General features: G+C 37.0%; 1 protein-coding gene across 3 annotated transcripts in view; it reads left to right on the top strand.

The window, feature by feature from the left end:
* VPS8 (VPS8 subunit of CORVET complex) overlaps positions 1-27,400 on the top strand; it is a 250,078-nt gene that overhangs the window by 127,094 nt on the left and 95,584 nt on the right. For all 3 annotated transcript variants that reach the window (XM_053657638.1, XM_053657637.1, XM_053657639.1), the window contains exons 31-37: positions 35-119; positions 1,011-1,109; positions 7,251-7,340; positions 9,477-9,523; positions 20,749-20,896; positions 23,940-24,029; positions 25,840-25,882. In XM_053657638.1, the coding sequence (XP_053513613.1) occupies positions 35-119; positions 1,011-1,109; positions 7,251-7,340; positions 9,477-9,523; positions 20,749-20,896; positions 23,940-24,029; positions 25,840-25,882 (602 nt within the window). The remainder of the gene's footprint in view (positions 1-34; positions 120-1,010; positions 1,110-7,250; positions 7,341-9,476; positions 9,524-20,748; positions 20,897-23,939; positions 24,030-25,839; positions 25,883-27,400) is intronic.

Genomic DNA, 27,400 nt, shown 5'->3' with positions numbered 1-27,400 from the left:
TTGGTACACTGAACTTTTTCTTTTCATGTTCTAGCTATCAAATTTGTGAGTTTATGTATGAACGAGAACACCAATATGACAAAATTATTGATTGCTACTTACGTGACCCACTCAGAGAGGTGAGTTAAGAGACTGCTTACCCTTTTTTCTTACCATTTCCTCCCAACCACCTAATGAAGTATAAATAGCTATTCAGTAGGTGTAACTATTCAGTAGAAATATTTGGACATATGTTTGCTGGTGTAGGTTTTCATTTATTCAGTAAGTTTTTATTGAGTGCCTGCTATTAGCTAAGTATACATTGAGAATTAAAACAGAGACAGTTCTTGCAATTGTAAAACTTACAGTTTAGTGATGGAGACTGACAGTAGAAAACCAAATAAGTAATTACAAATTGGCGTGAACACTAGAAAAGAGGCACTGGGTGCAACTTCAGAGGATACTGGGAAGGAATCTGAGAGGAGGTGATATATAAACTGATGCTGGAATTTCAGAAGCCAGTCAAGCAAAGAGCCAACAGAAGTGTTCTAGGTTAGGGAACCATATATGCAAAGGCCCTGAGGTGGGGCAAATTTTTGATGTGTTCAAGGAACTGAGGGGCAAATTTTTGATGTGTTCAAGGAACTGAATAGAGATCATGTAAATGAAATGAAGATCAGTGTCAGTAGAACATAATAGACAAGGGCAAGAGTTACTTGAGATGAAATTGAGAATGTGGACAGGGACCACCAAAGACAAAAGTATGATGTTCCCTCATTAGGTTAATAAAATTGAGATCAAAATTAATTGGAATAAATTTGCAGCTTTTAAGAGTCTACCCTAAAGTTTACATAATTTCTCTTCCTCTTTAGTGTCAGTTTTCTATCTGTTAACTATCTCCACATGGTTTTTCATATCCAAGTAATAGATATTTACCAAGACTGGTACAGATAGTAAGTAGTGAGTAAACATTGCTTGAGTGAGTAAATGAGTGAATGAATGAATGAATTATATTGTCTTGTACTCCTCAGGAAGAAGTCTTTAACTACATTCACAATATCTTATCCATTCCTGGACACAGTGTGGAGGAGAAGCGGTCTGTGTGGCAGAAAGCAATGGATCACATTGAGGTGCTAATTCAGCAAAACTTTTATTAAACTTCCCCATTTGTGTGAATATCTCCCAAAATAAGTTTATGCTAACTAAGCAATGGCAGGTGGCATATTATTAAGTTGATTTGCTTGCAGATTAGCATCTTTATTCCATCTCATATTTGTATTCATAAAGTCTATGTCACATATAATTTATTATGTCATGACTTCTGAAAATACCCTGTGCTCAATCAGCTGGTTGAGAAACTGGAATATTAGTGGCCTTTTATAATGTTCTTAAAATGATTCTGAGAGTGTTCCTGGTCTTTTTCTCTAAATCACAGTGAGAACCATTCTACCCAATCACCCACTGCAATTTTAGAAACATTATTTCAGTGAGTTTTTCTCTGATGTATTTCCCTTCCTTACATAACAAAATGGTTCTGAATTTCTGTATGCATGCTGTTTTACAAGAGTGGACATTGAAACAAATTCTTTTTTCAAAACATGCTTATGAGATGCCTAAATGAAGAGACTAACGACATGTGATGAACGTATGATCAGAATGCATTCTGAAGAGGGGCTCACAAATCACTCCTCTTTAGTGTCCTTAGGTTCATAACATACAGTATACCTTGGAAACCAACAGAGCTGGCAGTTTGTTGAAATTTATTCTTTCTTATGAGTCACTAATTATTGAAAAAAAAACAATAAGAAAAAATGCCAAGGTAACTCTGGTTTTGAAAATAATATTTAAATATGAAGTGTTTTACTCCACCCTGGCTGGTGTGGCTCAGTAGATTGACTGCTGGCCTCCAAACTGAAGGGTCGCAGGTTTGATTCCCAGTTGGGGCACATGCCTGGGTTGAGGGTCAGGTCCCCAGTTGTGGGGTGTACAAGAGGCAACCACACATTGATGTTTCTCTACCTCTCTTTCTCCTTCCCTTCCCCTCTCTCTAAAAATAAATAAAATCTTTTTTAAGTATCTTCCTGCTCCTTGTGGCAAGGAATAGGTAATGAGGTAACTTCTGGTGATAGGTTTAGAAATGCAGTGAAAGATATGATTATTCAACATGTTTTAAAATTTTTTATACTTGTAAAAAATGATAAGAAAGGATGACATCTGAAACTCTAAAAAAACATTGCATGCAATGTGACTACTTTGTTCACATCCCGACGGTTGTAAAATTTAGAAAGATCAGAAATGCGAACACATCTTATGTGAAACATCTGGTGTGAAAGATGTACAGTCATCAGATGTGTGGTCTAAAGTAATTTCCACACTTTCATCTATAGGATTGAGAACATATATATGTTATTTAATGTTACAATATTCCTGCTAACAGCAAGATGGATATATCTTGATGAAAGAACCCAAGAAACCCTTCTCCTACTTTGAATTATATCTTCTTTCCTTTAATCATTTTGTATTCTTTTTCCTTTCATCATCCCCTGTAAGTCTCCATAGTTACATTCTGGCTCATTCTTTATTCCACTTAATCTGCGTTACGCAGTGGTTTCAGCACATGGACTCCAGACATCCAGAAACGAGGCTGTGTCTCTGCATAATACGAAACGTGATGAGCCAATCGATGAGCAAACAAATTGCTCAGCAGAAAACTTAGACCGAAGAAGCAAGAAGTATTTTTGCTGCACAACAATTATTTCTGCTGACTTTTTCCAACATCTGCACATTTTTTTACTCCTCTAACTTTTTAATATCTCTTAAGACCACGATTTCAAATATATAGACTTTTTGTTGAAGGACTTCCATGGCTTCAGTCGTATAAATAAAATCAACATTAAATGTGCAGAGGTAAAAGACCTCATGATAAAGTTATCTGACAGTGTTGTACAGTGCAGACTATGGTTGTTAACATTTCTGAGGGTATAGCCCTCTTTTGAGAATCTAACTAAAAATTTGGCCCTGTGCATGTATACAGATACATAATTTTGTGTACAATGTCAAGGATCTACAGACCTCCTAAAAGTCATTTTTAGATTGGGTCTATGGATTACAGGTAAAGAGTCTTCAGTTGTTTTTTTCAATATGAATGAAACATGTTTCATTAGATTTTTTTTTAATCCTCACTGGAGGATAGGTTTTTGTTGATTTTAGAAAGAGAGGAAGGGAGAGAAGGAGAGAGAAATGTTGATGTGAGAGAAACATTGATTGGTTGCCTCCCACATGTGCCCCGACCAAGGATTGAACTTGCAGCCTTTTGACACTCCCACGAACAGAGCCACCCAGCCAGGGCTCATTAGATTTTAAAAAATAGTTTCTTATTTTGAAACATAAAAAGCATGCCAAAAAGTGTATAAGGCAAATGTGTGGTTTTGTCAAGAATTAAAAAGCAAACATCTGAAGCCCAGATCAAAAATAGACTTTATTTTCAGTGCCTCAGACTGCCGTGTACCCTTTCCTTATCCCAGCCCCTGCCTCCCGTAACATACCCATTATCCTGTTTTCCTCCTGATATTTTCTTGTCTTTTTACATTCTGTGACTGCGTATGCCTACATCCCTAAAAACATATGGTTTTCTGAACTTTACACAAATGAAGTTATACTTTGTATTTTCTTTTTTCCTCAATATTTTGAGAAGTTTGTGCATTTTTGTTACATGTGGCTGTGGTCATTTTTATTGCTATCAGGTATTTCATTTTACAAGAATATCATAGTTTCTCCATTCTATTGTTAGTAGACATTTCAGCTCTTTCTGGGTTTTGACTATTAACAATAATCTACTTATAATCTCCTTATATATGCATCTGAACACAGCCACATATGTTTCTCTAGGGCAGCGATTTTCAAACTTTTTCATCTCATGGCACACCAACTGTTTACTAACATTCTGTGGCACCCCATACAGTATATGATATTTTTTTGCCAATTCGACAAAAACAGGTATAATTTTGATTCATCACACCAGACAGCTATGGTTGCGTTGGCTCTTGTCATTTTTTATTTGACAATCTAAGGGAAAAGAGGCCAGCGCCCCTGACGAACTAGTCAGGTACCGCACATTTTAAAAATGCTTGCAGTGCACCGGTTGACAATCGGTGCTCTGGGGCAGTGGTTCCCAGTTTGGTCCCCAGCCAACATTATAGCATCAGCTGACAGCTTGAGAGAAATGCAGGTTTAGTCTTCACCTCAGACCTACTGGACCATAAACTCTGGGAGTGGGACTCAGCAGTATGTTTTAATAACTCCTCCAGGTGCTTTTGAGGCAGGCCAACATTTGATAGTCTCGCTGTAGGGTCTGTAATTGCCCATTAATTGGATGTATACCTTCACCAGATGCCACCTTTGAATGAGATTTTCCATTGGCTCTATATCCTTGCTAGGCTTCAAAATATTGCAGATCTAGTGAGTGTGTAATGATAGTTTAATGTTTTAAATTTACATATCCTTCATTAATAATGAGATCGATAGACTTTTCATGTTTATTGGCCATTTAAATGTCCTTTATGTAATGTGTCTGTTCAAGTCTTGCCCATTTTTCTGTTAGAATGTCTCCTGTACTTAATGATTTGTAGAAGTTCTTTATGTATCCTGCATGGTAGTATTTTTCAGTGATACGTGTTGTGAATATCCTCTGCCCTCTATGACTTTCTTTCTATGATTCTTCTTAAGAAAAGTTCTTTTTTTTAAGTAGTCAAAATAATTTTTTCCTTCTACAGTGAAGGAGAAGTCCTCCATATTTTTGTCTAAAAGCTTTTGTTTTGTTTTGTTTATTTTATCTTTAAGTCTTAGGTTCACCTGAAAAGAGTTTTGTATAAGGGGTGAGGTGGGGGTCCAACTAATTTTTTAAAATAAGGGTGCCCGATTTTCCCAGCATGGTTATTTTAAAGGGTGCCCTTCCCCATTGCTCAGCCGTGCTACTTCGTCATAAGTACATCAAGGGTTTATACGTTTGGTCTGTTTTTCTGGGCCCTCTTCTGTTTCCTTGGTGTATTGTCTTGTCTCTGCAGCAGTAGCTCAAAAGCATTTTAAATATTGTTGCTTTATAATAAGCCTTGATATCTTTAAAAGAGTATTGGTTATTCTTGGCCTTTTATACTTTCAAATACACTGTGGAATCAGCTTGTCAAATTCCACCAAGAAAAGTTTTTTCACTCTTACGATTTTGACAGGGATTACAACAAGCCCGTCAGTCATTTTGAATATAATTGACATCTTTATAATATTGAATCTTTCAGTCTATGACCATATGATATGATCTTTTAGTTAATATTTTTCTATGAAGCTTTGTAATTTTCTCTGTAGAGATTTTCCATCCTTTGTTAGGTTTACTGTCACAACTTTATATTTTTGGCATAACAATGCTATTAATATTTTTTTACTTCCAATATAAGTACAGTGTTGACTCTAAGGACTTTATGGAAGTCTTCTATTTCTAGTATCTTAATAGTTTTTTCATGAAAAACTTTATCACCTTTTCTCCCTTATCCAATTTTTGTGGTAAATATTGATATTAAACCAGCCTTAAATTCTGTGGATAAATGCAACTTGATCCTGATATACAATCCTTTTTATGTACTCTTGAATTTTGTTTTTATTTAGGATGTTTGTATCAATGTTCATAATCAAGATCTATAATATTCCTTTCCTTTATTAAATTGCATTTAGATATCAAGATTTTGCTAGCCTCATACAATGAGCTGAAGAAGTTTCCTTTTTTTAATTCTCTGTAAGAGGTTAATTAATATTGGCATTTTTCTTCCTTAAATGGTTACTGGAAGTTATAGGTGAATCTATTTGAGTCTGAAGATTTCCATATGGAAAGATTTTTGGCTCTTCAATGCATGTTTTCTATTACTTATATCAGTTTATTAAGTTATATTTTTCTAGAAATTTATTCATTTTATCTAAATTAAAAATTTTTTTAGGTTAACTCTCTTTTTTAATTTTTTTAAAATTAATCAAAACACATTTAGACAGTAAATAAAGAACCTAGCTTAAAACATAAACAGTTCACATATACTTAAAGATCACTATGTATAGAGCCTTAATCCTTCCCCCTCACCTACCTGTTCCAACCTACCAGATCAGTAGTAATATCCCTTTTTTTATTTGTGATATTGATTGGTTGTGCCTTCTCTGTTTTGAGATGTGTTATATAATAGTAGTATAAACTACACTTATTTGTGTCAGCTCATTTATTATTATGTAAATACTAACACAAAATTATTAGATATATCATGAATATTGCAGTCACACTAACTTGTATACTTTTTATTTGACAGTATACTATGTGTATGACCTGTAGTTGGTTTTCGCCTTTTAGCCATGTAACGTGCAGTTATAAGGGTAGAATAGTAGGTCACTGAAACCAAGTGAAAAGAGAGTTCAGAGAAGAAGAATATAGCCCGCAGTGTCTAGGACAGTTTAGGGTGAGGGCGAACTAGAAGTCTTAGATTTGACAGCAGCAGGTATTAACAGTGGTTAATTGACAGCCATTTGTCTTAGTCTCATTTTTGGCTTAATGACCTTAGGTTGATTTCTTCAGATGCTTACAGTTTCAAAATCTATCAGTCCTCAGAAGTTTTGGAATTCTTAAGAAATTGCAACTATGCCTTTTTTCCCCTTCAAGTTAATACTTTAAACTCAAGGGTAAAATTCACAGACAGGGAATTTGAAGAGTTTTTGTTCCTTCTGTTCATCTTGCAGATATCATTGCCTAAGTCCAGATTTTAGTGCTTTCATTTTTTTAAAGATTTTATTTATTTATCTTTAGAGGTGAAGGGAAGGAGAGAAGGAGGGAATGAGAGAAGGAGAGAAATATCAATGTATGGTTGCCTCTCGTGTGTCCCCTGCTGGGAACTGGCCTGCAACCCAGGCATGTGACCTGATTGGGAATTGAACAGCAATCTTTTGGTTTGAAGGCCCACGCTCAATTCACTGAGCTACACCAGCCAGAGTCTAGTGCTTTCATTTTCTAAGAATTCTGAATTGCCTTTTATATCATGATCTGATTTTTTACATGGCACATTTTTAATTTTGCTTATTTACAATGTGCCTTTAAATTGAGGCCTTACATCAAGGTCTCCTGAAATACATATATAGAAGCTCACAGAAATGTTTAGGCAGGTGATCATGCTTCACATCTATGGGGGATTCTATTTAAATTAACATTAAAAATTCAACAAAAAGATTTTTATCTTTTCCTTTTGCTCTAGGAATTGGTGTCTCTGAAGCCTTGCAAAGCTGCAGAGCTGGTTGCCACTCACTTTTCTGAACAGATTGAAATAGTCATTGAAAAGCTTCAGGTAAATATTGCAAATGTGTACTGGGAAGAAACATCTAGTGGGGAGACAATTATTCAATATCTACCTAAGAACTTTTGATGTAGTAATTTCTTCAATTGATAGTTGCCATTTAATAGTAGTTTCCACACAGGTGTGTTTCAGGAGCAGTTGTGTGATGACCTCTGCATCTGGGAATGTGGATGTCCTCCCTCGGGCATAACAAACATTAATATCACATGAACACTTTGGGGACTGTAACCTGTCCCTGTTCTAGAAATTGTAAGACGCAGAAGATCTGTTCCCTACCCACCCCCCATTTTCTTTTACTATAGGAACTAGAGTTTATATACAGGTTTTTTTGTTTCTTTTTTTAATGTACCTTCTGTGAGCCAGATACCTTAAGTGCTGAAGATAAAAAAATATATAAATGTATCCCTGTGTTAAAAGAGGAAGACAAGCCAGAGGACAATTGTAGAATAGTTTGACTTAAATGGTAATAGAGCCCAGCACAGAATACTGAGGAAGTACATGGAGAGTCCTCCAGTCCATTCTAGTGAGGGAGACACAGGAAGCCAGTTCGAAAACTATTTTCCACCCACAGAGCTTCTTACCCCCTTTAAAAGTCAGCAGTTCTGCCCTGGTTGAGTAGCTTAGTTGGTTACAGCTTCGTCCCCATAGGCCAAGCTTGCTGGTTCAACCTTTGGTCAGGGCACACACAGGAAGCAAGCAGTGAATGTGTAAATAAGGGGAACAACAAATTGATGTTTCTGTCTCTCTCCCCTCTTCCCTCCCTCTCTCTCTCCCTTCTTCTCTTTCTCTTAAAAAAGTCAGTAAGTAAAAAACAAAGGAAAGCAATCCTGGTGAATCTTCTCACCTATAGTGTTGTTATTGTTGTTTAAAAGGTAAGATTACCCATTGCAGGACTTTCTTTTTCCCATAGTCTCTAAAGATATTTAGAGGCAGAGAGGCCAGGTAAAATGAATATATGTAATGTCATTCATTAGGCAATTATATAAAAGCTGAAAATGTCATGAATTTTTTTAAAGGTGGCTATTTGATTGTCAACTGTTGCTTTTAAAGAAATAAAGCATTTTTTAATTGCGGAGCTTTACTGATTGTGCAAGACAATATCCCACACACATTTTATAGAGTACCTTTACTTCTGATGACAAGAAATATGCCTATTTGATCTACTGTTTTCAGAATTCTTGAAATGACAAATAACCCAGAGTATTAAGTTATAACCAGAAGGAAAGTCATATAAAATAAAGCAAAGTGATAGGCCAGGGAAAAGGTAACAAAAATCAAAGACCGATAAATATACTAAACATGTCATATTCTAAATGACGTGAATTTTTTTCAGTTTTGAGAGTTCCCTACTTTTTAATAGGTGAAGTTTGAATATGTCAAAAAAGTGAAGAAAAACTAAACTATAATAATTCTTGTTTAGCTTTCTTCAGAACTTAGGAGCATTTATATTTATATAGTTTTCTAGGGTTTATCTTAGTTAATTTTCATCTCTACCCTGTGCACAGGGCAGAGAAGATACGGCTATTCTTTTTTAAATAAGTAAACTGAATTGTTAAGTCAGTGACTTACACAAAGTCACATAGCTCACAAATGGAGGAAACAGAACCCAGATTTCATGGCATATTAATTGCTAACATGTTGCAGTTTGCTGTCTCTTCTGGGGTTGATTATACTGGGGAGTTCATGAGCTTTTCTGGTGGTGGTTGTTATATGGGCCCCCAACTCTCACCCGACCTACCCATCTCACAGTAGGCCACTGTCACAGGAAGGACCAGGTGAGGCCGTGTGAACCCGCCAGTACAGCCAGAATTCACTCTGAGCTGGGCAGCTCATAGCACCAGCCATTCCGAGCATCCTTGTGTTGGATCTGCTCTGGGATGTGTCTTGGAAGAGGGCTTTTTTTGTTTTTGCTTGTTTTTGTGTTTGTAATGAATATGTGACAGTGATTAGAATTACTGAGAGGAAATCATCTCCAAATGATTCTAAAGTTTTCTTAGATCTGCAGAGGGCTGAATGGGAATAATCATATGCATGTGTGCACTTTTAAGGGACGTTTTAGAATCATTCTTTACCATGGCATAGTTTGAAGAATTTGTTTTAATATTTTTTTATTGTTTTTCTAACCAGAACCAGGTTTTGCTTTTCAAATTTTTGCGGAGTCTTCTAGACCCAAGGTATGTTGATCATTTTAGTTGTTCATAATACACGGATTAGAAATCAAAGAAAATACATTGAAGTTAAGAAACTGGTCCACAGGATCCAAATAGTATGCTGAACCCCTGATTTTTAATATTAGTGGGAGTAGCAGTTATATAGATTATACCAAAATATATAATTTGAAAATATATCTTAAGGGAATACTTTTCATTTGAACATAAACATACATGGTGAGTTAAGAAAATAATTCAAACAAAATAATGCAGTCATTCCATGAGGATGTTTCGAGAAGACTGGATAACCAGCTAGCTTCACTCCTTCCTGCTCCTCACTCCAGGCTGCAGATGAATGGTTTTACTTCTCAAAGTGTGCACCTGGTCGCAGCCCATCTCTAAATGTCTTACCTTTCAAGTCTCATTTGAAGTATTTAGTTTTAAATAACTGTTCCTGGCAGTGTAAGAAGGAAAGTTTGAGTGTTTTTTAAGTGCTACTTATTGGTACTCATCAGATAAAAACTAGCCCAAGGAGATGATGAAATTAGTAATGGCTTTGTAAGCAAAGCAGCTCTCATGTGAGATCTTAACAGTTTGTGTGACTACATGGAATACATCGGGAGTTGAGGGCAGTAAAATTGAACACTCTGAGATGGTCATTCTTGACCAGAAGTGTTTACCTAACAAAGTTAGAAATATATAGATGCTTGGGCCCAACCCCACAGAGTCACTGTGGGTGGGGATATTTTCGATGTTCACCTACAGTTAAGCATCGCTGGCTTAAGTGTAATAGTTGAGGGTGCAACAGCTTTCATCTCAGACATATAAACCTTTAAGTTGCATTATAATGTACACCAGCCATTGAAAATAGCCATTTACTTAAGTGATTATATCAGTTTTGCTCATTCCAATATTCTGTGCTATTTTTAAATATCAAAATACCAGTGATTTGGTTGATTGCAACAATTTTTCTTTGAAATCCCAGTCATTTTAAACCTTGAGCCGTCTCTGCCACATTTGAATTTAGAGTCATGTTCAGATGTTTATAAAAGCAGTCTGAACACATTTTCTCCTGCACCCCACCCAGTTCAAGACCTTTTCAAAGTATTTGTCTTAGTTCCTGTTCTCAGAATATTACTGAAGCTAGATTTTTTTCCAAAAATTTCTGTTCACCATTTGTATTTCTCTGAGAGCCAGTTGGAGCCCTGGTCTACTCCTAGAATTCACTGATGGAGATGTCACAGAATTGGAGTTGGGGATTAAGAGGGAAGGAAGAGGGCTGGGAAAAGGATGGAAGGAGCTGCGGAAGAGACTGAGAGAAGGCCCGAGGGCTGAGCTAGTGGAAGAAGGAGGCACTGTGCCTCAGTTCCCAGCCTTTCTCGGGAGGCCGAGTGCCTGTAATTCCTTCTGTGTCCTCTCCCATGTTTCCTCCAGTGTCAGACATGTTCTCCTAGGTTTGACTCCTCTGCTCCTAGATCGTTTATTTTAACCAAGTTCTTTTCTCCAACCATACTACCTGGAGATGCTCAAGCTGGAAGGAAATAAAGGGTTCAGCTTTGAACTTGGCCTTTTCTTACATGAAACAAATGTATAGAAACCATTGGTGACCAATTCTTACCTTTTTTAAATAAAAAAAATACTAGTATTAGGTAATATAAATATACAGTCATTTGTGCTGATTTTTTAATAACTTCATAACTTAAACTTCACAGTAATAAACACATCATATCACAAGAGTTTCAGGGGTCTTCCATGAAAAATCTTGCTGTTATTACCTACACCTAAATCTGAAAGAGGTTAATTAGGTAAGTCTCTTTAAGAGTACTGTCAAAGTTGTTGTGTTCACTAGTAAACCACAAATAAATTTACATTTACTCAGTATGCTTTCTCTACCTGAATTAACCCTAACCCAGATAATTACTCTAAATTAACTTGTCACACATTCTTCCTCACCAGAGGACATTTTTTTTTCGTGGCTCTCAGAGAAGAAGGGAAAGAGAGAAGCATCAATTGGTTGCCTTTCCATATGTTCCTGGACCAGGGATCAAACCCGCAACCTAAGCATGTGCCATGCCTGGGAATCAAACCTGCAACCCTTGAGTTAAGGGACAATGCTCCAACCAACTGAGCCAAATACGCCAGGGCTATTAAAAGCATTTTAAATGATGGTTCTCAGATTAACCCATAAAACTCTGTTTAACTTGCAATGTAAATATATAATTATATATGCACACACACACTCACATATACACATTCAATTTACATTGAGTATGTATAATACTATATATATTTACATTGAGGGTTAAAGGCAGGGGCAGAAGAAAGAAATATTTTTCTTCTAGGTTCTTGGCTGGACCTCTGTATAAAAGACAGATTAAGAAGAGAAAAGTAGCCCTGGCTGGTGAAGCTCAGTGGATTGAGCGCAGGCCTGCGAACCAGAGGATCATGGTTTGATTCCCAGGCAGGGCACATACCTGGGTTTCAGGCCAGTTCCCAGCAGGGGACGCACGAGAGGCAACCATACATTAATATTTCTCTCCCTCTCTCCTTCCCTTCCCTTCTAAAGATAAATAAATAAATAAATAATCTTTAAGAAAAAAAGAAGAGAAAAGCATACAAATTTACTCAAAGTTTTATATGACACAGGAGCCTCCTTATGAAGGACCTGAAGAAGCAACTAAAACCGGAGTGTTTTGCTAGGGTAGATGAGGAGTAGAAAGTCATGGAAAAATGTGATAGGAACAAAGGACATGAGCTAAGGATGATATACGGGGAAACTGAGCAAGGCCTGTTTGTTTGGAGTCCTCTCAGTGTTGCTCCATCTTTAGGGATAAGGATGCTCATCTCCTCCAGGTATAAGGAGAGCACTCTCACATCAAAGTTTTATAATCTGCTTTGGGGTGAAGGAGGAGGGTTAGAGAGTCCTTTCTGCACCCCCCACTTCTCAGATCCTTTTATTGAAGTACTCATTATGCCAAGGTACCATATTTTGGGGTAGCATATCCTGAACCCTGTCACTAGTGATATCCAGAATTCTGGATTGAGGGAGAGGACCAAAGTTAAGAAGCCTGAGTGCAGATTAGGCAAGGAAGAGCAGCTTCTTGAGCTAGCCTTAGTCACAGTTTTCATTATAGAAAGTTTGTCTTTGGTGTCCTTTGAACTCTGCCTCCACCCACTCTGCTCCCTTCTTTCCAGGGGTGCAGGGCACACAAACTTCCTCGGCTCTCCACTTGATAAGCACACTCAGTCGTGTTGTTCCTAGGTATGCAGATTTTTTAAAAGCCCAATCAAAACTCGAATTACTTTGTCAACTTCTGTATTATGATACTCTTACAGTGAGAATACACAAGTAACATATAAATACAATGAAGTATACACACTGATGAAAAAATACTTTCCTAGGACCTACTGACCTCCAGGGTAGAAGACAGCAGGTAGTGTGGAATAGTTTACATTAGGCTCTGAATGACTGATTTCCCATCCCAGTTTAGCTTTTTAAAATGGGTGTACTTGTTAGGACAATTTAAAAAAATGGATATGCTTATTAATTAACCTGAAGTAAAGGGTTAGAGTCTTGTCAGGTACTGGGAAAACTGAAGTGGGAAACGAGGGGAGTACAGTATGAAAAAATATATTTAATGTTGATATAAGAACATCCAGACCTGTGGAGAATTTTAATGAGTTTATTTGAGCCAGACTGACAACGGGCGCCGTGAAGCAGGATCTCAAGGGCTTCGGTGAATGACGGTTTTGCATGTCTTTTTGTACATTGGGAATAAGGAGGAAACTATAAGGAAGATTACCGGAAAGAGGGAAAAAGCAAGTTGGGGAAATCTCTGTGATTGGATGGCAGGATCAACAACAGGACTGGGTGCTCCCTGGAGGGTGGTTACACCTCCCCTGGGGGTGATCACTGTGGCATTTCAAAGGTGTGAAGAAGGTATAGGCCTGGGGTGTGACTGCCCACCAGGACCTGCCTAGGAATTTATGATCAGATCACCCCCAGAGGTTACTTTCAGGCTCTCAAACTAATCAGATTTCTTACAGAAGCCCTTTTTCACTCACAATAGAGACAAAAGGACATCAAGAATAAGTAGACTAGCCCTGCCTAGCAGTTTTCTCAGGCAGACAACTTGAGACGATTTTTGCCTTTCATTCTTCCCTTTTCGTTCTTCTTAAGCAATAGAATATTTTTAAACATCCAGGTTTTCCCTCCCCGTAAAACTCTTATGGAAGCATTCTGGAGAGCAGAGCAAACAAAAGAAAGCAGTTGCGTTGAGATGGGGACTGCTTGTGTGTCAGAACGGAACACTGCTTTTTTCTGTTCTTGCCCCCCAAACCTGAGTTTTAATAGGACAATTATTCTTGTGTATGTATAGTTTATGCAATTTTGATTTAGCATACACATGTATTCATTGAGTTCTTTTTTTAAAAAAGATTTTATTTGTTTTCAGAAAGGGAGAGGGAGGGAGAGAAACATCTATGTGTTGGAGAAATAATCTGCTGCCTCTCACACACCCCGAACTGGCGACCTGGCCTGCAACCCAGGCATGTGCTCCGACCAGGAATGGAACCAGTAACCTTTTGGTTTGCAGGCCAGCACTTGGTCCACTGAGCCTGGGACGTTCAGCTGTTTTTGAAAGGGTAGCTTTTTATTTTGTCAACAGCAGTTTTAAAGGAACAAACCATCTAGCTGAATTCTTATATATACTGTATTTCTATTTTCTTTATTCAATTTCTTTATCTTTGCTATGTAAATAATGTCCTCAGTAGAATTAATTGACCTACAAAGATGTTGGTAACATCTGTATGTAGAAAGGTTAGATAGGTTTGAGGAGAGAGGTGGGGGTTTAATCCTCCAGTGGCAAATTGTTTTCCTGAATTGAGGCCAGAGTTTGGGAGAGAAAGGATTTGCATCTTCCTCTAAATCCCTTCTCTGGGACAGCTGCTACATAAAGCCCCCCCCCCCCCTCCCTGTGTGCCTTCCTGCTGGCCAAGAATTCTCACAGGAGTTCTGACATATGTACATCCAGATGCAGGTTTTTTGTGCAGTGGGAGTGCTTGAAGGTTAATGCAAAAGGACGCTAATGGTTTTTGTGAGGCTATAAGTTTCATAAAAGTAAGGAGAATGTGCAGGTACATTTATATTCACAGTTTTTTCCTCAGTATGATTTTCTTGGTAATGTCAAATTAGCCTTTGTTAACAGTGTCCTGGAGGCCTCTAAAATATATGGTACAATTTTCCTGTAGGAAAAAAAGACACGTGAAATGCTAGATTATATTTCTAAGTCTTTAATCAAGATAAAGTGAAAATTGAACATTGCTAAGTGAATGAGTATCTTTGCCAAGGAGCAAAACATGGATTACGGAAATGGTTAGACTTTGGATTTACGTTGAATCTGTTGGTGCTTCTGTGCATAATTTTGAAGGGACATTTTAAGATACTGAGACAGTGTTCAAATAGCATATACCAAAGTTAAAATAACTAGAATGTTATATATGTTCGTGAACTTTGACATGTAAAAATACCTTCTGCTTTAATGAGTGCCTATCAACTTGGCCAGACTTACCACCAAGTATTGTGTCTTTGCTTAGTGCATTATTTTGCTAGCAGCTCGAACTCAGTCTTTTGAACTCTAATGCACCATCATCTCCTAATCTCCAGACCTGATAGAGAGGTAGGTAGATAGATAGGTAGAAAATAGCTTACATGCTTGTATTTCTTTCTTTATTCATAATTCTTTATCATGATGTTATTATCTGCTAACTACTATGTGAGAGTTTAAAATGGTTCAAAATCATACTTTTAAGTATGATTGACTTTTAAATCCAAACCTGTTTTTCTCCTTTATTTTCTCTCTTAACGAATGGCATATCTGCCCATTTATTTCATTTAACAATTTACTGAGTAAATACAGCATACTAAGCACTGAAAGACATAGGAAGTAAAATGGTGAATGAGATGAAGCCCTGACTTTGTAATATTTCCATTCCAATGGAGGAAATAGACAAGTAATTAAGCAATTGTAGTGTTTTAAAAAAATCTTGGTGATGAATTTTTTACTTTCTCTTAACTACTCCAACTCCACCTTCTCAGCTCCACCACAGAGAACCAGTCATCAAAAATCTACCTCAGGAGCCCTGGCTGGTGTAGCTCAGTGGATTGAGCGCAGGCCTGCGAACCGGAGTATCGTGGTTCGATTCCCAGTCAGGGCACATGCCTGGGTTGCAGGCCAGTTCCCAGCAGGGGACTCACGAGAGGCAATCACACATTGATGTTTCTCTCCCACTCTTTCTCCTTCCCTTCCCCTCTCTCTAAAAATAAATAAATAAAATATTTTTTAAAAATCTACCTCAGGGCTATGATTCCCATGTGCTTCCGGCTCTCGTCTGCACACACTGGTTCAGTCACGCAGCATCTCTGTCCTGGTCTCTCTGGCTGGTCACCTAACCAGCCTTCCTAATTCTACTTCTCTTTTCAAACAGACAAGTAATGATAATGTCTCCTTCCCTCCTCTCACGAGTCTCTCAGTTCCCATTACTCAGGTAAAATCTAAACTCCTCGTGGTGTGCAGGCCCTTCTTGATCTGATTCAGGCATACCCAGCTTCATTTTCTTGTTTTGACTTTTCTCTTTTCCCCTTTATTCTGCAGCCGTACTGAACTAATTGTGCATAGGCCATGCCACATGTGGTCACTCCCCCTTCCAACATGTTTTCTTCCCTCTTGGTCCACTGTTTCCTGAAGAGCAATTACCTGTATGTATTAAGAGCTTAAAAGTTATGCATGTACTTTGGTCCAGTGATTCTGTTTTAGAAAATATATTTTAAGGAAATACTATGAAAGAAAAAGTACCTAATATTCAAATATTCATATTAGCATTTATATAGTGAGAAAAACTATCTTAAAAAGTGGTTGAGGGAGATGGCTAAATACATATTAAGGCATAGGAGCATAATTAAAGGCATAGGAGCAAATTGACAAACATGGCTATGTAAATATAAAAATAATGCTAAACTGACAAAAATACATGACATTAAATAGTATGCACTGTTGGGGAGGAAGAAGTTTTCCTCTACCCTTCTAGGTTCTCTCAGCTGGTCTAATAATGAGTCCATATGAGACAGATTAACAAGATAAAAGTAGCCAAATTTCATTGTATACGTGTGTATGGGAGCCCCACACATATGAGTCAGAGATCCTATACACATAACCAGTTCAAGACAGAAGGTGAAATGAGGTAGATATGACACCATGAGCTAAGGAATAAAGCAAGGCATCTGGAGCTCCATATGGGAGGTGGGCAACTCACAGGATGGCAAGAAGAGCAGGTGTGCAATAATCAGATGTTTGCCCTGCCATATAAATAGGTAATCACTCTTATATGGGCAAGACTCCACTTTAAATTTTTTTTTTTGGTGTGTCTTTTCTTTTTTTTTTAATTTTATTTAGTTATTTTTCAAGTACAGTTTTCTATTTTTCCCATCCCAGCCCACCCTGCCCCATGCTCCCCACCTCCCTCCCATTTCCACCCCCCTTAGTTATTGTCCTTGTGTCCTTCGTACTTGTTCCTCTAAGTCCCTCCCCTTTTTTCCCCTTAAATTCCCTCCCCTCTCCCCTCTGGTCACTGTACCTTGGTTCTCCATTTCAGTGTCTTTGTTTTCATTCTGCTTGCTTGTTTGTTTTGTTGTTTAGCTTTCTGTTAAAGGTGAGATCATATGGTATTTGTCTTTCAACACCTGGCCTATTTCACTCAGCATAATGCTTTCCAGTTCTATCCATATTGTTGCAAAGGGTAGTAGCTCCTTCTTTCTCTCCGCTGCATAGAATTCCATTGTGTATATGTACCGCAATTTTTTGATCCATTCATTTACTGATGGGCACCTAGGTTGCTTCCACCTCTTGGCTATTGTAAATTGTGCTGCTATGAACATTGTGGCACACAGGTTCTTTCAAATTGATGTTTTAGGATTCTTGGGATATAATCCTAGCAGTAGAATTGCTGGGTCAAAAGGCAGGTCGATTTTTATTTTTCTTAGAAAATTCCATACTGTTTTCTATAATGGTTGTACCAGTCTGCAGTCCCACCAACAGTGAACTAGGGTCCCCTTTTCTGCACAACCTCTCCAACATTTGTCATTTGTTGCTTTGTTTATGATGGCCATTCTGACCAGTGTAAAGTGGTATCTCATTGTGGTTTTAATTTGCATCTCTCTGATGGCTAGCGATATTGAGCATCTTTTCATGTGTCTCTGGATCTTCTGTATGTCCTCCTTGGAGAAGTGTCTGTTCAAGTCCTTTGCCCATTTTTTAATTGGGTTATTTGTCTTCTTAGTGTGGAGTTGTGTAAGTTCTTTGTATATTTTGGAGATTAAACCTTTGTCTGAGGTATCATTGGCAAATATATTTTCCCATACAGTTGGTTGTCTTGCTAATTTAATACTGTTTTCTTTAGCCACACAGAAGCTTTTTATTTTGATGAGATCCCATTTGTTTATTCTTTCCTTTATATTCCTTGCTCTAGGGGACATATCAGTAAATATGTTGCTATGTGAAATATCTGAGATTTTCCTGCCTATGTTCTCCTCTAGGACTTTAATGGTTTCATGGCTTACATTTAAGTCTTTTATCCACCTTGAATTTATTTTGGTGTATGGTGTAAATCGGTGCTCAAGTTTCATTTTTTTTGCATGTTGCTGTTCAGTTCTCATAACACCATTTGTTAAAGAGGCTATCTTTACTCCATTTTATGTTATTGCCCCCTTTGTCGAATATTAATTGACTGTAGAGAGTTGGGTTGATTTTTGGGCTCTCCGTTCTGTTCCATTGGTCTATGTGCCTGTTTTTATGCCAGTATCAGGCTGTTTTGATTACATCCACTTTAAATTCTTTAAGGGAAAGGGAAAATTCTCTCGAGCTTTCAGGGTCTCAATTGCCTTTAGCTCAAAATAATCTACATGCCAAAGTAGCACATCTTGGGAGGCCTGTTCTTAACCCCTTCAGCACACATCCTATCTGTGTGTATGACTGTATGATAGTGAGAGGACATGGAGACATGTAGTTAGCTTAATGTTCATTACGTCCTTTGCCCATGTTAACAAAAATTCAACTGAGTAAACTGAAAGATTTAATTGGCTTTATTAAACAGTTTTGAATTGGGAGCATCCCATCTAGTGCGTAGAGAGGTGCTCATGAAGCTGTACCAAATGGAAGATTTTCATTGGCACAAACTGTGTAGGACAAGAAAGTTATAAGCAAGAGAAAAGAAAGGATTAGTTCAGGCCAAGAAACTCTTCTTTAAGTGAGGACTTAATGCTTTCTGTAAATGATGATAAATAGCACTTCTTTTTACTAGTAAGAGGCTTCAGTTACAGGAGGAATTATATTTACACACAGGAAATCTTTCCCATATGAAGAGCTTTATGACGCTCAGTCTTGACCAGAAGTTGGGTGATGAAGTTCTGCTGCTTGGGGCTTTCTGTACTCACTAATGGGCTAATTCAGTATCTTCTCAAATTGGCTCTAAATCCCAAAGTTGAGGTTTTCCATTTTTGTTGTTGTTGTTTTGTATTTCACAATTGTCTTTGACTCCAGAGTTTGTTAAGTGACCACTATGTCCTATGTAAACCACCACTTTAGTGTTTCTACCATGTCACTTGACAATTATCTATTAAGTGTTTGTGGCCAACTACAGTATAAACTTTGAGAGCAAGGACCTGCATTCATCATTTTTCCCCAGCATTAGCACAGCCTTGGCACATAATAAATAGATATCCAGTAAACGTACATGAAATTGAACTTAACTGATTGGAAGTAGTAAATTGTACTGCCCTCATATGGAGGAAACCAAATACAAACCAGGGTGTGAAGATTACCAGGACTAGGTCAACAAAATCAGATATGGCTAGGAATAGATCCTGTCAGAAGGGTCCATATGAAGAAAATAGAGGGTACACATGATAAACCCAGGGACATAATAGTTCTCTAGGTGTGATGAAGGTAGTGTCTCAATGAACCACTATTAGGTAAAAGAGAAAAGGGAATGGTAATCAGTGTTTCTGGACATTAAGGGGAGCCGATGTACTTTTCAGATGCTTACACCATATTGTAGGCAATGCTAATATTTTATCTACATCCTACTTCTGTTAATATGTCTTATAAATGCAAAGCTATGGAGCAAATTAAGATTAGACGTAAGCATCTGCCAATGAGTCACAGTGTTTGATTCTTTCCAGACATTTATTTGCAAAACCCTTTACAAATAATGAAGATGTGAATACACATCAAACCAAGTAAATCACCCAAATGAACAGATTTTGATGCATTCATTTGTGAGGGAAATAATGTGTCTGCTGGGAAATGATTAGCAACATCAGCTTAATCAAAACTTTAATAAGTAAACTGTAGCATTAGTGAATTTACATCCATTTCTGACTTGCTTGTCATTCTTGCTCATAAATACAACTCATTATATCCATTTATCAAAGCTCTTTTTATTAGTCATTTATCAGCTACCTGCTGTGCCATATACCCACCGCTGACTTTAATGAGTATTAAAATTAGCATAGTCTTGGCACATAATAAATCAGTGCTTGGTGAAAGTACACAGTTGTAGGTTTTGAGAATTCATTAGTGGGGAGACAGGTTGGTACCTACCCTCACAGAGTTTACAGTCTTTTAGAGAAGATGGATAATTACAGAAGTCATTATAACCTGGTGTGATTGGTGCCACAAGGGAGAGACAGCTGTCAAGCCTGGAAGATGGAATATCTATCTGTCTATATATGAATCAAATTGTTTCAGCCGAATTGGGTGATCTGTTCTGTTAGAGCAACAGTATAACTTCTGATATGATTTATTGGAGCCTCCACTGAATATCATTTCCTTAATTATACAATGTAAACTGGGAAATATTGTGATTTAGAGCAATGGTCCCCAACCTTTTTGGTACCGGTGACCTATTTTTCCATGAAGGGAGTGGGGAAGGAGGCAGAACTCAGGTGAGCTTCCCTCTCAGTCTGGTTCCCAACAGGCCACAGGACCTGTATGGTCCACAGCCTGGGGGTTGGGGACCTCTGGTTCAGAGTACCTGTGATGTAACATACAGTTCATCCTAATAATCTAAGTCACAGTGAGATTTTTAATTCATGACCAGAAGGTAGTCTTGGTTTGAAGATGACAAGCTCTTCACCTGTCACCTTAGTTATAGATATGATTAAACTATGCTGCTCTTCTGCCTTTCGTTTCCAGGGAAGGTATTCATGTAAATCAGGAGTTGCTGCAAATATCACCCTGCATCACAGAGCAGTTCATTGAGCTGCTGTGTCAGTTCAGCCCAACCCAGGTTACAGACACGTTGCAAGTCCTTGAGGGCTACCGCCTGGAAGAAACTATCCAGGTAAGACTAATTACATAGAGAAAGCAAGAGTGTAGTTTTCCTAATCATTCACCATTTCACAAATGAGCAAAGGGAAGATTCACGTACTAAATTACTTACCTAAATTCGTAGGTAGTAAGTGGTAGCACCTGAGGTGGAATCCAGATAGTCAGACTCCATAGTACAGGCTTTTCATTGCTATGACAATAAACTGCTTTCATGTGACTTATATTCTAGTAAAGCCAGAAACAGCATACGTCATCATTGTTATTAATTACGCTTCACAGACACACTAGCCAACTGATAAACATAAAAAGGAGTGCAGTAAAAATATGAAAAGGTAAGAACAAGCTCTTGTTTGCAGGCACTAATGGTTACATAGTCCTTCTACTCAGTGAGACTCAATAGCCTAGCTCGGTCATTGCCTTTATTGTCTTCCCCCATTCTCGCCTGTTTCAAATGAAAATGAAAATGTACATAAACATGTATGTATCTAATCTACCATAAGAGGCTAGCATGTTCCCTGTTTAAAAGTTAAACTACTGTTACATCTCCTTTCTTTTACTATCAGTACTCATGTACCAGTGATGTGTATTTTCTGCATCCACCTCCTGAACTGCCCACACTTAAAATTTTTTAAATTATGAAATATTTCAAATATGCAGAAATGTGTGGAAGTAACATCAAATACATAGGCACCCACCAAGCCAATTTTATAAATATTAATATTTTGCCATACTGGCTTCAGATATTTCTTGTTCTGCCATTTATTTGTTGTTGTTTTGTTTTAGAAATAAAACACCTTTTAATTGTCATGCTCCCTCCCTTCCCTGAGGTCACCACCAAACTGAAGGGGGGAAGTTAATTCTTCCCATTTACGCTGTTTCCTTTTCACATATACAAGGCTGGGCAAAAGTAGGTTTACAGTTGTGAGTGTGTGAAACACAGAGTTTATTCTTGTATTATTGTTTATTAATTATTATGTTCCATGTGAACAACAGAGTGAATATGCCACAGTGTATATATTCCCATATTCTTAGATATTCAGATTGTTCCCGGTCTTCTGCCCTTATAAATAATGCTACATTAGCCACCAGGTTTCTCTAAGTGGTACCCCTGGAAGTGGAGTTCTTTGGACAACACAGTGGTTGGATCTAGTGATATTGCGAAGCTGGTTTCCTGTTTGTTTCTATTCTCGTCGTGTTTGATATTTGCTGTTTTTCCATATCCTTGTTAATTCCTAGTATTTTTAGACTTTTAATTTTTATCAGTGGCAAGGGTAGCATTGATTACTCATGACATTGAATATGTTTCCATTTTAATGACCCTTTGGGTTTTTCTTTTCACCGAATTATTCATAATGTTTTTGTACTGAGTTTTTGTCCTTCTCTTACTGATTTCTACAAGGTCTGTTTAGTTTCTAGATCTCTAATGCTTGGCAGATTTCATATGTTGCTTTCCTCTTCCAGTCTCTATGGCATATCTTTTAACTTGGTTTTTAGTGACTTCTTTTTAATTTATCAGTCTTTTTCCTTAAGTGTTTAATTTTTTGTATATTAGTCTGACTTCCTTTTGACCTTGATGGCATAAAGGATATCCTCTTTTATGAATTTTATAAGTTAGCTTTTTACATGTAGGCTTTTAATTCATCTGGAATTTATTTCTACGAACAGATCAAGAGAGGGATTTATATATATATTTTTTCATATGGATGGCTAATGGTCCATGTGGCTTTTTATCGTCCTTTCCTCACTGATTTATAATGCCATTGTAACACACACCAAACTTCCAAATGTACGTGGATCTGTTTGTGGGTTCTGTTCTCTTCTTTTGATTATCTGTCTTTCTGTATGTCCACACCACACACTGTAATTAATGTAGGTTTAGATAAGGCTTCTTCTTTGAAAGAAGAGTGTTCCCTCCTCATTCTTTTTCTTTAAAATTCTTTGGCTACATTGGCCTCTTACTCCTCCACAACAATTTAAGAATCAGATTGTCAGGTTCCTTTAAAAATTTTTTTCTGGAATTTTGATGAAAAGAATAGATTGAATTTATAGATTAATTCAGGGAAGATTGACATTTTATGGTATTTTCTTCACATTCAGAAACATGGTTATCTTTCTAAAATGCCTTTTATGTTCTTTGATAAGTTATATTTTGGTAAAATATAACTTTATGATATTTTACATAAGGTCCTTGCACATATTTTTAAAAATTTGTTCCAAGTACTTATACTTTGTTAACATTTGAAAGGAAATTTTTGAAATGACATTTTTTATTGATTATTGCTACTGTATATTATTAATTTTTTAAAAGATTTTATTTATTTATTTTAGAAGCGAGGAGAAGGGAGGGAGAAAGAGAAGGAGAGAAACATCAGTGTGGCGTTGCCTCTCATGCACCCCCTACAGGGGACCTGGCCCACAACCCAGGCATGTGCCCTGATTGGGAATCGACCCTTTGGTTCTCAGGCCAGCACTCAATCCACTGAGCAACACCAGCCAGGGCTTCTACTTTAGTAGTCTTTTCAAAGACTAATTTGGGATTTGTTAAACCTCTCTGGTATTTCTCTATTGTTTCTTTCTGTGGCAGTATTTTCTTTTATTTAAGTTTAATTAGTATTTCTTTTTTACTTATTAGAAACTCTAGTTTATTAATTTTATTATTTAGATCCCACAAGTTGATGTATACTGTTTTCATTTTCATTTTGCACTAAATATTTTGTGTATAATTATACTTATCAATTTCTGGGTTATAGCATTACTATTTATGTAATAACATAATATGGTTCCCTCTACTCCAGTGGATATACCTCATTTATATGTGTAACATTTTTAAAATAAATAAGTGAAAAAAATTAATGTACTTGGTCTAGTCAGAATTTAAAATAGGGCACAATTATAAGACCAAAAAGTCAAATATTTGCATATTATACTATGAAGTAACATACTACCAAGGTATGAATTCTTTAATAATCATGGAGGTGTTTTCATCCTTAATAGGATCTTTTCACTTCACAAACAAGATTCATAAACAAAAATCCTTATCTTTTCCTTTTTCCTAGATTACCCAGAAGTATCAACTTCATGAAGTCACTGCCTATCTGTTAGAAAAGAAAGGAGATATTCATGGTGCCTTCTTAATAATGCTAAAGGTAACATTTTACTGTGTTTGCTTTGTCATGTTTCTGTCTGTACCTCCATTCATTAGCCTGTCTTTTCTTTGGAATATAATTGACATATAACATGTATAAGTTTTCATCAATCCATTTTAATTTGTTCTCTTTCAAAGTAAGTTGCAGGCAATAGTACATTTTACCTCAATATTTTTTTCATGCATGTCATTGACTAGAGTTCAGTATTTCTTTGCAATACCTTTTTAAGGTAAAATTTACATACAACAAAACATCCAAGTCTTAAAATACCATTTGATTTGTTTTGACCAATACATACCCTGTGTAACCCTAGTGCTTAACAAGATAGAGAACATTACCTTTACCCCAGAAAGTTCTCTCATGCTCCTTCCTGGTCAATTCCCACTTCCATTACCCCAGAGATAACCATGCTTCTGATTTTTTTTCCCACCATGGATTAGTTTTGTCTACTCTGTTCATTTATATTAATGGAATCACTCAACAGGTATTACTATATAATTCCTCCTGCACTCAGCATAACAATTTTGAGATTTATCTTTGTTATTGGAGGTTGTCAGTATTTGTCCCTTAGTATACAATTGTATGAATATACCACAGTTTATCCTTTCTTGTATTGATTGACACTTGAGTGAGTTTTGGTTTTTGGCTATTACAAATAAAGCTGCTGTAATCACTCTTGTATGCAAATGTTTTTATTTCCCTGGGGTCAGTTCCAAGGAGTGTATTGCTGGGTCACCGGACAGCTATAGGTTTAGTTTTATAAAAAATTATCAGACCTCTTTCCAAAGTGTTATAGCATTTTATGTCTATATATAATGTATGATGTTTTATTTGCTCCATATTCTCACCAACAGTTTGGTGTTCTATCAGTTTTTGAAAAAAATTTTTTCATTCTTTTACTTGCTGTAACATACGCATAGCATGAAACCTACCCTTTCGGTGACATAGGTGTGTTGACACTGCCGTGCAGCCATCACCACTACCCATCTCCGCAAAGTTTCCCACCTCTCGCAGACCTGTTAGACAGTTACTCCCTGTTCCTCCCTACTGCCCGGCCCCGGAAACCACCACCTACTTTTAAACTCCATGGATTCAATTACTCTAGGTCCCTCAGATAAGTGGAATCATACAGTATTGGTCCTTTCAGGTCTAGCTGCTTACACTGAGCATAATGTCTTGAGAGCCAGAGATGGGTGTGGCAGTGGAGGTGGAGAGAGAAGAGGATGCAAATTTGAGAACTTATCATTTGAATCCAGTATAGAGTGAATGAAAGGGAGTGGTTAATGATGATTCTATGATTTTTTTTGCCTAACATTTACCTATAATGGACCTCAAGAGGAAGAGCACATTTTTGGTCGAAGGGATGTATTAAAGTCAGCTTCCGTGTGTACTGAGTACCAGCCTCTGCAGTATCAGTATGTGAGGATCTGGGATTCAGCAAAGCAGTGGACACTGGCAGTGCATTCATGCAAGAGATGACGTGTTCAAGGCTGTGTCCCATGCTGTGGGGAGAGACATGTCATGTCCTTTTTTCTCACTCACCCCTTTTCTCATAGCCTACTGTGAATTTAATTCCCTTATTCAAAACATGGATAAATTCTCATCCTCATCACTGGGCCTGAGGAAGGTCCAAGATGGCTGTGTTGGTCCCTTCCAGTGCTGCCAGCTGTGCCTTCCACATGCCCCAGAATTCTCTTCTGAGTGACAGGGACCATTCCTAATAACTTCGTGTTTCTTGGCTTTTCCTGTAAAATATACCAGTTGAATTATTTGGTGGATTGGAAATTAAAGGGTTCCTTTTACCTCCTAGAGACTACAAAGCAAACTTGAAGAGCTAATGCATCAAGGTGAAAGTAAGTTCATGAATATAATTTACAGTTTTTTTAATTTACCCCATGTTTTTAAAGATGTTATATAATAAACTGCATTTATTAATAATTACATTTTTCCACATAATCACCATTTATCCACATTAACATTAATCCCAATTTTAGCTGATTTCCAAAGTCCCATAACAAGAAAGCATAGAAAGCATGTGGCTTTGTGATGTTCATTGTAAGTGGAGTAGATGCACAGAAAACTAGACACTCTTCACTGGTATTGATTTCTTTTGTTATATTTCTGTACTTATGATTTGGCTATTATAAATGGGGTACATAACTAATGTATTAAAAGTTACTATAATGTGCTGAATAACAGCAAGGCAGAGAGCTCCTAATCAGTAAGTAATGCTGCTGTGAATATGGGTGTACAAATACCTCTGCGAGTCCTTGCTTTCATAACTTCTGGAATATACCCAGAAGTAGAATTGCTCAGTTAAATGTAGTCCTACTTTTAATTTTTTGAGGAACCACCATAGTGTGTTCCATAGTGGCTATATTATTTTACATTTCCACCAACAATGCACAAGGGCTTTAATTTCTCCACATTTGTTATTTTCTGTTGATAGTGGCCATCCTAATGGGTATGAGGTGCTATCTCATTGTGGTTTTGGTTAGCAATTCCCTGATGATTAGTGATGTTGAGCATCTTTTCCATGTGCTTATTGGCCATTAATATATCTTCTCTGAAAAAAAAAGTCTATTTAAATTTTTTGCCCACTTTCGAATTGGATTATTTGTTTTCACATTACTTGACATTTTCAAAATAGCCCTCCCAGAGTTCAGAGAAATCACTTGATGGATGATTTTTAGATTGCCTGACTCTTCAATCCACCGACACATTTCTTGGTCCCTGTAGCCCACACATCCCCTGAAATTGGTACCTTAATTCTCTTTAAATTACTTATTTTTGGAACCTCAATAAACACTTGATTGACTTTTTCATATTCAGCCCACTTAAACATTCAATTACTATTTTTGTACTGTCCATATGTGTGAATTTGACTATGTTAGATTGATTACATTTATGCATTTGTCTTTTCAGTTTGGTGTTATGGGAATGATTTTTGCAAATTATTTTCCCCAATCACTACAATAATTTGCAGGTGATGTGTCTAGAAAAGCCAGCTCCTTGAATTCCCACAAAGATAAATTTCTCAGTAGTAGTCTCATGTTTATCATTTACTTTCAGATTCAATTTTGATGGTATGCTTAAGAATTTTGGAGGATTTCTAATTGCAGTACATTCTGCTAGATCTTATGGGTTAGACACAGATGACTAAAACACAGTCCCCACCCAAAGAACTATAGTATTGTGAGGAAGACAAATGTAAATTAAAACTTCTAGTGCAGGTAGAATCAAGTATTATAAAAGAGGTACAGTAAGAGTGGCAAACAATTATGAAAAAGTAAAGAACTATTTAAACTGATAAGTCAGCAATACTTTTGTGGAAGACATGACCTTTGAAGTAATTAAAATTGGAAGGATGT

The sequence above is a fragment of the Artibeus jamaicensis genome, unplaced genomic scaffold (genome assembly GCF_021234435.1).
Source record: "Artibeus jamaicensis isolate MK-2021 breed Jamaican fruit bat unplaced genomic scaffold, CSHL_Jam_final scaffold_474, whole genome shotgun sequence".
NCBI lineage: Eukaryota > Metazoa > Chordata > Mammalia > Chiroptera > Phyllostomidae > Artibeus > Artibeus jamaicensis.
Note: the sequence above shows the minus strand (reverse complement) of the source record. Positions and strands in the feature narration are given on the sequence as shown.